The 11,861-nt window shown below is 43.7% G+C and overlaps 1 protein-coding gene across 4 annotated transcripts in view; it reads left to right on the top strand.

The window, feature by feature from the left end:
* Nucleotides 1-9,593: 9,593 nt before the first annotated feature.
* Nucleotides 9,594-11,861, top strand: part of GRIN3A (glutamate ionotropic receptor NMDA type subunit 3A) — a 170,945-nt gene continuing 168,677 nt past the window's right edge. For 2 of the 4 annotated variants that reach the window (XR_010407841.1, XM_064579873.1), the window contains exon 1: nucleotides 9,594-11,153. Coding sequence is in view for 3 of the 4 variants with exons in the window: in XM_064579873.1 (XP_064435943.1) it covers nucleotides 10,455-11,153 (699 nt within the window). In the remaining variant the exon portion in view is untranslated. The remainder of the gene's footprint in view (nucleotides 11,154-11,861) is intronic. The other 2 variants (XM_045882807.3, XM_045882808.3) reach the window with 2 other exon arrangements.

The following is an 11,861-nucleotide window of genomic DNA, read 5'->3' as shown; positions in this document are numbered from 1 at the left end:
ACAGGAATTATATTTTGATATATTTTTCCTTCTTGATAATCAATTTTCCTTAAATTGGCCAATTTAAGTTTTTCACCATCAAAAATGTACATTTGAAAGCTAAATTAAATTTTAATTATGCAGAAGTAAAGTGACATTTCTATAACTCAAGATGCGACCTAGTTGGAGACCATAAAATTTGGAAACCCCTATGGTTACTATGACAAATACAAATATATATTTCTATGTCTGTATACATATATTAACCTTATATTTAGGCTTTATTTGATCCTATTAGTCCCATATTATGATTTTTGGAATATATTATATTTTCTTTAATCTGTCATTGTTCTGTCGATTCCTTTGTGTTTGATATCCTTACAAAGAACCCAGTTGCAATTCAGGAAGTATCTTCCATTTCAAGCTTTATCCCTCATATCTTTTTAATGCTTTGTTAGAATGATAAAATTCTCCAACACTAGTGAGATCTCAAAGCAGGGACCTTTTCATTTGTTTCTGCATTCTACACTAGCATGCCCCTAACACAGAGCCATGACATGTGATGTGTCAACAGTTAGTAAATTATGAGTATTCCCAGCCTTTATCTAACTCTGGCGACTGAGGAAGATTCTGGCTTAAAGTCCTCAGTCACCTGACAACTGGATTGGGCCTGGTTCCTTTGGGGGAAGAAAGCTAGAGGCAGAGAAAAGACTGGGAGAAAACAGGCTAACACTGAGGAAATCTTCAAACAGGATAGGCTGGCAGATTTTAGGGACAATTTGGGATGAAAGAAATGTGAAAGCACTTTCAGTGAAGAAAGAAATGAATCGGAAAGATGAAAAATTTAAATATTACTGCAGTGTATGTGTATCTCTTCATGCTATTTGAAAAATGCAAGTAAAGTATTTGTTATCTTAAGATTACTTTGTGACTGGATGTGATCATTTTAACCTTGATACCACTTAAACTAGGTACCATGTGAATACATGGAATGTTTTTTCATAAGTCCATGCTGAGTATGTTCAATTTCATGATGGTTGAAGATCTTCATTGTGTTGGATCACACAAAGGATGTGAATCTTCACCATGTGAGAATGTAGAAGTAAATTAAAGTGCTTAGACTGAATGTAATCTATCCCCAGAATATACTATGGAGACATTTGAGGATTTTTTTCTTAATCCATAAATCTCTGCTTTATCTTTGGAATATTTCTCCTCAAAGTGAACAAGATGCATCTAATTAATTTTTTTTCCCACAGATTTATACTTGTGTCTCAGTCACTTTGCTGCAAAATGGATACCAAGAAAACCTCAGCAACCATAGCATTTATTTGTCACTCACCAGAATATTGTTCACTGGGGCTCAGCTGCAGCTCCCACCTGCAGTTAGGTCCAGGTCTGTTCTACAAACCTCTCATGGTCTTTGAACCAGCAGCCATTCAAGGAATGTTCTTCTATGGGTGAAAGGGATAAGCCCCCCAAAAAACAAGCTCAACTGTGCAAGCACATTTTAAGCCTTCATTTGCATCATGTCCACTAAAATCCCATTGATCAAAGCAATGAGTTAGCCAACCCACAAGTCAAAGACTAGGTAAATACACGTTACCATAGCATGAGGTCATATTACTACTATGCGGAATGCAGAATTGAGATGGATTTAACTTATACATACTGCTAAATTATATTTTCATTATACATATATTACATTTCACATTATATTATATGTGAATACATTGCTAAAGCCTTTCATACTACACTCATATTCAGTAATTATCATATTTTCTGATCTTATGAAAAACACAAAAATTGTATTGGCTAGTTTCATTTCTTTAAGCCCTATCCCTTCACTGTGTAGACAAAGAAGACTTAACTGGTATTAGAAGAATCAGAATGAAATAATGCCTGGGAAACCTATAGACATTGTCGTCACTTCAAACCTGTGGATGCCAAAGTGAACAAACTATAGGCAATCTCCCTAAGCCATCCCATACACACACAGATGCCTGCACCACTAACTGTGGACGCTGCCAGGACGAGGTTCCTGGCCACCCACTTCTGGAATGAAGATGATGTATTTTGGCACTGGGGAAGATACCAATAAAAAAAAAAAATTCGTAATAGTAAAAAACACCATGGTGGAGAGGCTGATAAACCAGGAAAATCACAACTTGATTTAGAAAGCAGCAGGGAGCTAGTAGGGACACTTAAAGAGGAAGATTGAATAGCTGGTACAATAGTAAAGAAGATTGCTTTTGCTGAAGACCCTTTCGAAACTCCACAGAAACATGACTGTGACGCTAACCAGATGAAGGACTTTAGGAAGAGCCATACTAAGGTGGGAGGAAACTGCAAATCTCCCAGTTAAAAAACATGAATGAGGATTAAGACAGATATGGTCATTAGAAACAAATGGGCTGCAAGTGTTTTCATTATCAGAAAAGCTCAGCCCTCAGCTTATAGGCATCAAATGTCAGAGCCAAACAGGGGTCTTTTTGCCTGGGAGCAGATCAGAAGAGAAACACCAGCTCCACCAGCTGCGGTCATCATAGTAGATGTTGTCTCCCTGTTTTGATTGCTATAGAAGAAATGGGGTTGTAGTTCTGTGTCTGCCTTAAGCTGTGGAACCTTGGACTACCATTTATTGACTCTCTGCCTCAGGCATCAGCTATTCATAATGGATTTAAAACTATATAAATATATTAATATATCTACTCTCTTTGACTTGAAAGAGAATTAAAAAAATTCTGCAAGAAAGCATTAAGCTCTTCAAAGAGGTGTCATCCCATTCCAGAGTACAGTAGTTACTATTTTCATCCTGCCTCATCTTAATCAGTCTCATTAGACCAGCATTCTTAATGGATGAAGTGTTTTCCCATTGAGTTCTTGGTAGAGTTCCATGTGATCACAAGCTAATTATTGCTGCTACTGCCTGAGTCTTGCTCAGTTTGCTCTCTATAGTGTACCCTGCAGTGATAGTAGTGTTGGCGGTAGGGGCCAACTGATTTTTTTTTAAAGATTTATTTATTAGAGAGAGAGAGAGCATGCGTCAGAGCGGGGGGGGGAGGGGCAGAGGGAGAGGAAGAGAATTTTTAAGCAGATTCCCCATTGAGCATGGAGCCCCATGCAAGGCTCGATCCCAGGATCCTGATATCATGACCCGAGCTAAATCAAGAGTTGGGTGCTTCACCCTCTGAGCCACCAAGAAAAACCCAACTGATTTTTCTAACCCAGTGATAGTACACCAAAAGAAAAGGGACAATGTATTTCTGAGGGGATTTCAAATTCTGGAAGAGATCGTTTCTATTTCGACAACAATTTCTAGATGACTAACTCTTATTTCAAAGAGAGGCTCAGTTCTCAGAAGGTTCTCCTTCAGCATAATCATGAGATTTTTTTTTTCTGCCTTTATCAATGATAGCACCTTGAAATGGCATGGAGGATAATTCTGCTCAGCAAAAGGTCACACTCCATAATACGACGTATATATCCAAACTCATTTTTGAGTGATCTAGCTTATACCATGCAAACTCTTCAATCCTTTGATCAAGATAGAAGCTTTGTCAATACAGTATGTGAAGAGGAGACTCCAGTCATGCCTTAGAGAGCAGAAAGTTTCCCTTTGAATTGAACTTTTCCCAATGAGAATATTCCAGAAGCACCATCTCAAATCACAGAGATTTTCACATATTAAAATATTCCTTGAGATCCTGAGTATGCGGTTGCTGAAAAGAGATCCTAAGGAGGATAATAATGAGTTATAAGATAATATTTCCAATGACATTTAAAACCATAGCCAAGAGGTGCCTGGGTGGCTCAGTCGTTGGGCGTCTGCTTTTGGCTCGGGTCATGGTCCCGGGGTCCTGGGATTGAGCCCCACATCGGGCTCCCTGTTTGGCAGGAGGCCTGCTTCTCCCTCTCCAACTCCCCCTGCTTGTGTTCCCTCTCTTGCTGTGTCTCCCTCTGTCAAATAAATAAAATGAAATCTTTAAAAAAAAAAAAAAAAACCGTAGCCAAGGTAAGAGTCATTTCACGTATGAAATAGACAAAAAATATCTGCTAGAAAGTTTGTGGCCCAATAAGAAAATAGAAAATCACAATCATTCATGCCTATTTATGTGTAGTATTAAACAGTAAGAAATCCATTTCTTAAGATCTCCTTGAATATTAAGACTTCTAGAGTTGGCATTTACATACTCTGACAGTGATAGTCAAGTAACTTTATGATTATGTTCATCTCTGTACATTAGCTAGATAGTGGTTCCAGAGTCAGTCAGGTCTGATCATCACGCTTCCATTCACACTTGGAAGTGGAAATGAAAAGAGTTTGGACTTTGGAGTCAGGGGATCAAATTTGATTTTGCTTCCCAGTTCTTAGCAAATGATTCAACCTCACTAAGCATGAGTTTCATCATCTATAAAATAAGGATAACAGTGTATTGAATCATAAAATTAAAAGATCATGTATGCAAACCGCCCCACATGTAGAAGTCACTCAAGATAATAAGCTCTAGAATGATAAAGATTTCATAATTCTTTTCTGGTGAAAAAACCTTCCTTAAAGCCTCTTTCTAAAGAAACAAAAACTGTTTTTCTTAAACAAAATGCTTTTCCAGATGTAAGGCATGAGAACCATGAAGGCAAATAGCCTTTGCAAAAGTCCCCAATTCTTTGGCTACAGCTATAAAATTCGTGCTACAAACTGGGCACAAAAAAGTCCTTTAAAAATGTTGCAGTTTGTGATGGGCCAAGTTTTATTCCAAAACTCATTTGGATAAACACTAAATTGGAGTGATTATTACCAAAGGGGAAAAAAAGAAGAGAGAGAGAGAGACTACCACATTGGCCTTTCCAAGTCCTATTTGAGTTTCCTGTAGTGTGTGGTTTAGGAGAAGAATCAAGAAATCCAAACACTCAGCTAATAATCCTGGTGGATGTTGAAAAGGCCACGCACTTGTCACAACTGATAACTTACTCCCCTGACAATAACTAGACTGAGGACACCCCAGTGTTCTTTTTCATAGCTGAAAGGCAAAAACTATTGGCAGTTCCTAATTTGTTGATAGGTAATAGTCTTGGCCTGAATTTGGTTTCCTGGGTGTAGGTGATCATGTGGTACAAAGGAAGAGACATTCCCTTTTATATTTTCCAGTGTCACGACAAAGACTGAGCACTATTTGAAATAGAAAAGACAGACTAATTTTTTGCTTCCCTTTCTTTGCCCCATTTTCCTAACTCCTGATGCTCCTTTTCTCTTATTCCAGTCCCTCGGGTTGCCTAAAACTCCTTCAGTGAAATCCTACTTAGTCCTTTCTTATGTCCCTAAATCCCCTTGTAATGCAAAATGAACTCCTTCCCCCCATCAAAAAAAAATTCCCAACAGGATATTAATTTTACAATAATCAGGGTTAAATAATTTATCCTAATAATCCCATAACCATGAAAGTTACTTGCATTTTTTGAAGAGAATGACTAGTGCCAAAATTAATGCCTAATGAGTAGAATATAGAACAGTATTATAAGGTATCAAGTGAATATAGGCTTTTTTTTTAAAGGGGGAACAAAAAAAGAATAATTAGGCTTTAGATAGATTGGACCTTAGGGTCTGCTCCTCAAAACTGACCTGATTTGTCTGTGATTCATTCCTTCTTCAAATTCTGCTACCATCGCTTCTCTACCAATTCTACATATTTTTTTTAAATTTTTGTTATTTAAGTATAGTTGATACACAATGTTATATTAGTTTCAGGAGCACAACACGATGATTCCACAATTCTATATACTACACAAAGTTCACCACAAGTGTAGTTACCATCTGTCACCACACAATGTTATTATGGGATTATTGACTATATTTCCTATGCTGTACTTTTCATCTCTGTGACTTAATTTATTTTATAACTGGAAGCTTGTGCCTCTTCATTCCCTTCACCTATTTTGCCCATCCCCCCAAACAGCCCCCTGCCTTGTGGCAACCACCACTTTGTTCTCTGTATTTATGATTCTGTTTCTGCTTTTTGTTTGTTTGTTTGTTCCTTTGTTTTGTTTGCTTGTTTTTACCCAGGAGGATTCCCATAAACACAGGGTCTCTGGCAATAGAGACAAAGACGTTGATGTGAGGAGGGCACCATTTGGGCTTAGGGAATTATTAGCTAGAGGTGAGCACATTTTTCATCTGAATATTGATCAACAACAACCACCACCTACATTGCTAATATCACATAAAAGTCTGACCCGGAGATAGGAACATGGCATTTAATATTATTGTCCACTTACAAAAACAAAGCTAAATATGGGTAGAACTTGAAATCTGTCAGGGTATAGGCAAAAAGAAAGAAAAAAGGTAATTTCCCAAGCCTTTAGAAATATGTGACTGAACTGAAAGGCCTAAAAAAGCCTCCCACTCCCATGGAACTTGAAAGGGTTCACAGGAGTCCACACACTGCCGGGTAGACAACTGCCAGGAGCTGTCACCACAACCCCAGTACAAAGGAGAAATCTGTGTTTCAGGAGGTTAAATGTTGCACCCATAGGGAAACAGTGCTGAAAATAGAATCCAGGTTTCTGACTCCCACAGCATCCTTCACTGCAGCCTCTCTTGGGCGACCTCCAGAATATCTCAGCGTTTGGTTTACCGGTTGCTGGTACCAGAAAGCACAGATGTGCACAAAAGCACATTTTAAATTGTGAGCATTTGGATTTGCTTTTGTTTATTTGACTCTCCAACATGGGTTCTTAGATCAGTAGTTCTCATTTAGAATCTGGTAATAAAAAGAGCTTCATCTTCTCTGGGTGAGCCAATGTTGAAATTTGGCTGATTCTTGCTACCAATAATGCAGCTGGGATGAACTCAGAATCTCAAATCCACGCTGCCACTCACTAACTATGCAATGACTTTGTGCAAATAACTCAACTTTTCTCAAATAAAATTTCCTATCCTATAGAATGGGAATAATTAACATTAATCTGATAAAATGGTTTATGATTTGACAGTAATGTCCTCTCTCACATGGATTATTGCCAACAGCCTTATATCTGGTCTCCTGACTCCTACCCTTGCCTACCTTTCATCTATTATCAACAGAGCAGCTAGCTAGAGTAGTCCTGTTAAAACATAAGTCCTGTCGGTCTTCTGCTTAACACCTGCCCCCATACCTTCTCACCCCCTTCAGAGTAGAAGCCAAAATTCTTCATTGGCTTACATTATCTGCCACCTCCTCATTGCTTCTCTGGCCTGACCTGTCACCACTCTTACCTAGAGCATTTTGCTCCAGCAACTCTGGATGCCTATTATTTTTTAAGATTTTATCTATTTATTTGAGAGAGAGTAAAAGTGAGAGAGATCACAGAGGGAGAGGGATAGGGAGAAGCAGACTCGCTGCTGAGCAGAGAGCCCAACATGGGCTCAATTGCAGGACCCTGAGATCATGACCTGAGCCAAAGGCAGACGCTTAACCGATTGAGCCACCCAGGTGCCCCTGGACCCCTCACTATTCCTCAGACATGCCAGAAACACCCTGCCTCAGGGCCTTTGCACTTGCTGTTTCCTCCACTTGGAAATTCTTGCTTGAATGTTTATATGAATCACCCCGTCACCTCCCTTTAACTCTTTATTCAAAAGTTATGTTCTCAGAGGGGTTTACCCTGGCTCTGCTCTCTAAAATTACAACCCACTCTCCTCCTAATGCTTCCTCTTTGCTGGTCTACTTTTCTTCTTAGCATCAACTAACATCTCCTACATTTACTTCTTCGTATGCTTTACTGTCTATCTCTCCCACTAGAATATAAGCTCAATGTCAGCATTTTGCTCACTCATTAAATATGTGGTTTGTGGGGGGAAAAACCCTCAACTTCCCTGATCTGGAGTTTATTCATCTACCCCCAGGACAGTTCTGCAGCAATACCTGGCACAGAGTAGGAACTTAATAAATGGTTGTTGAACTGATGACTGAATCTAAAAGAGCTCTCAACATTATGACCATTGAAGCATGAAAAAGGAGAAGAAGGAAGGGAAAAGAGAAAGGGAGATGTGAGGAAAGGAGAGAAAAGAATCATTCAGAGACACTCAGGTGACAGTGATATGGATAAAAAGAACCAAGCAACAAAAGACAATGGAAAAGGGAGCCAGTACATCATCCTCAAAAAGCCCAGGAAAGAAACAAAAAATGAAGCACAGGAAGGAAGGGCTGTTTGTCACTGTGAACACTCAGTATTTGCAAGATTTAGCTATGGTTTTATCATGAGCTGGTAGAGCACGTTCCTCAGAATCTTGGGAATCATCTTTTCTCCTGTGAATAAGCAGTTCAGCTGTTCCCTCAAGGGGTCATGGACTTGAGAGGCCTAAAGAACATAGGATCAAATTAACCACCAGACCCATCTATTCTTCATCACCATCTATTTTCTTGAGAACCTGATTTGAACATGTATGTAATGCCAAGTACTAAGATAACCACTCTAGGGCATGGTCATCATCTGGAATGTCACACTCCTCAATGCGCACACACACGCAAAGAAGCACATCTTCTGACTACACAATTAATAGATTCCCAGTATTCCTGCAATGCAAGGACCACAAAATTCTATACTTTTCTTATTCAGTGCCCAATCAGTGGAATCCTCTGAAGCAAGCAAGAATTTCCAGCATCCATACATGGGATGCTCTCCAGGGTCTCAGGAGGGACCACTTCCCTTGCGGTTCACCCTTTATTATGATTTTCACTCCTTTTCTTTTCTGGCACCCCAGGCTTGCAGGAGTTATTTTGGTTGTCAGATAAGTTTTACTCTGAGACGCCTTTAAAGGTCTGTTTTGAGGAAAACAGCATTCACTTCGCAACCTTCTTGGGAATTTTATTTAGCGAGAGCTAAAGGATTTAAAGCATGATGGAAACTTTAGCTCATGAATCAGAATAGCCCTCCAGAGCTAAAAGCTAGCTGTATTTGCATAACAATTTAGCAGCTCCAAACAGCAAGGCAAGGTCAGGTGAAATAAATTGCCAAGGTCATGGTTCTCTTGAAGTGGTATTGAAATTCAGAACCTGCAGTTCCCCAGTCTTCCTTACCCCAAGGATGTGTCTCCTAATCTCCTTCTAAAGGATACCGTGGCATAAAATAAATCTATTGCATGCGTGGAAACCACAGGCCCGCCCTTAACCCTCTGTTGTGCTTCTAATTTCAGATTCAGATCCTGGAGGAAGAGACCAAATCCTAAGCCACTGACTTCACTGCATTACTATACAAATGGAAGAACTTACTAGAAACAGTGATCTGGAGGACTCTTGGTCTAAACTAGACACTGCTGTTGATCGTGCCTGAAACTCCAAAAGTATTTTGAAGCTCTTTAATTTCTTGATCAAATAATTGCTTCAAATTCACTTTTTACTTCTGAGAATCTAAAAACATAGGGAATCCTTAAAAACCGCAGAGGCCCCCGTGCCCGAGAGAAGGAAGCTGAGGAGATTACATGTGTAAATTATTCTGGCTTTGGTGCCCTTAGCGAGAAAAACCTTTAAAGCGACACGCCGAAGAGAAGCTCGTTAAAGTCACAGCTTCTCAAAACCTATCCCAGTGAACCGCTGGAATTCAGAATCCTCAGGCACAACTCCGAATTCGGAATTCTCCGCGGCTCAGAGTCCTGCGTCGCACGGAATTTCGCAAACCAAGACCCGGCGCCTTTGCGGGGAGCGGACTTTCCAGGGGCGCGGGAAGCGCCACCCGGGAATCTCACCATCAGTGGGCGTTTAGCGCAGCCAAGCGACAGGCTGGCACCAGGGCTCAGCAACAGGGAGGCGCCGGCTGAGGCGGGGAGAACTTTGCTCTCCGAGCAGAACCACCCTTTGCTGGCCAGTCGCGTCGCTCCGCCGAGGAAGCAGGCGGCGGCGGCGGCGACAGGGCGGAAAGAGGAGCGAAGCAAGGAAGAGAGGAAGTAGCGAGACAGGAAGAAAGATGAAGCCAGTGCCGGGGGGCCCCGCCAGAGGGTGGCCGACGGTGGAGCAGGGAGGATTTGGCTTCTTTTTCGCACTCGGGGCGTGAACGCCTTCTCCTGCGCGACCCCAAGGAAATAAGGGGGTCTCGCCTGGGCAGAAAAGGAAAAGAAAAGAATCCAAGTGAGCGCGTTGCCCCCCTAGGAACTCCGGCTGCTTCCCAGCCCAGCCTCCCCGCGGGGCCGGACGCAGTGCCCGAGCCGCCCTGCAGATGGGGCGGGCAGGGAACGGGCGCCCAAGCCGCGGGTGACCGGCTACGGCCCGCCCGCCTGCCGGGCTCCGCGCAGGGACCGGGCGGGCAGAGGATGCGAGGCGGAGGGACCTGGGCGCACTAGGCTCCAACCTGGATGGCCCGGAGACCGCTTCGGCTCCTGGGGGCGCTTAGCCGTTCAGAGTGAGCTGCCCGCGGGACCTGGGGGCGGAGACCTTAGGCAGCGGCTGCAAGGGGGGTGAGTCGGCCGCAGGAGGGGGCGCGCTTTCTCCCTGGGGATCTCAGTAATGAGGAGACTGAGTTTGTGGTGGCTGCTGAGCAGGGTCTGTCTGCTGCTGCCGCCGCCCTGCGCTCTGGTGCTGGCCGGGGTGCCCGGCTCCTCCTCGCACCCGCAGCCCTGCCAGATCCTCAAGCGCATCGGGCACGCGGTGAGGGTGGGCGCGGTGCACTTGCAACCCTGGACCACGGCCCCCCGCGCCCCCAGCCGCGCTCCGGACCGCAGCCGGGCAGGCGCCCAGCGGGATGAGCCCGAGCCAAGGACTTGGCGACCCCCGGCGCCCTCGCCCGGCGCACGTCGGTTGGGGAGCGCCCTGCATGGCCGGGGCCCGCCGCGCGCCCGGAAGCCCGGGGAGGGCGCGGGGGCCGAGACCCTGTGGCCTCGGGACGCCCTCCTCTTCGCCGTGGACAACCTGAACCGCGTGGAAGGTCTGCTGCCCTACAACCTATCTTTGGAAGTAGTAATGGCCATCGAGGCGGGCCTGGGCGATCTGCCGCTCTTGCCCTTCTCCTCCCCAAGCTCGCCGTGGAGCAGTGACCCTTTCTCCTTTCTGCAGAGCGTGTGCCACACCGTGGTGGTGCAAGGGGTGTCGGCGCTGCTCGCCTTCCCCCAGAGCCAGGGCGAGATGATGGAGCTCGACTTGGTTAGCTCTGTCCTGCACATTCCAGTGATCAGCATCGTGCGCCACGAGTTTCCGCGGGAGAGTCAGGTGAGAGGAGTGGGGCGCCACTTGGGGGCCGGGACCTTATGGAGGGGAGAAAGGGGAAGGGTGAAGTCCGGAGGGACTTGGGGCTTTACAACTTTGATATTGTTTAAGGATCGGACCATATCCATAGATGGTTGGTTGAAGAAGTTCAGTAAAAGTAAAATAAGACAGTGTAAGTGCGGATGGAAATAAAATAAGAGGTAGGGGTAGCAGATGGAAGAAAGGAAGTGGGGGAAATAAGCGTAAAAAATACTCCTGTTTTGACCAGCTGGGGAAACCTAGTGAATGCCAGAGGGAAGTAGAAGTCAAAGTTCAGGAGCGTGGAGAGCAATGGATTTTCTAAAGACGATTGCGGGTGAGGGCGATGGTGGCGATGGAAGATCCCTGAGAATGCTAGTCTTTCACTCCCAAGAGGAACTAAGCATGTGGCGCCAAGAGCTGCATCTGCTCTGACTTCTTTAGAAGGTGTGCCTGAGGCTTGGGCGGTGGTGTACGGAAGGAAACAGCCCTCTGAATTCCTATGAGTAAATAGGAAATCTGCAACGAGTACGGAAGCAATAGGTAAAGAAGGGCGGTTAATTACGCTTGGGCATTGAAATGCATTAGAATTATTATCTGGTAGCGTAAAAATCGATGGGAGGACTCATCTGGGATTGGTTTTTTGGTCCCTACCTTTCTGTGTCATGTGGGCTCAGAGACTGGCTGTATGCA

Source organism: Mirounga angustirostris, unplaced genomic scaffold (genome assembly GCF_029215605.1).
Source record: "Mirounga angustirostris isolate CCGP_5_RB_7025 unplaced genomic scaffold, mMirAng1.0.hap1 SCAF_15, whole genome shotgun sequence".
NCBI classification, from domain to species: Eukaryota; Metazoa; Chordata; class Mammalia; order Carnivora; family Phocidae; genus Mirounga; species Mirounga angustirostris.
The sequence above is the reverse complement of the archived record's forward strand: the minus strand, read 5'-3'. Positions and strand labels throughout refer to the sequence as shown.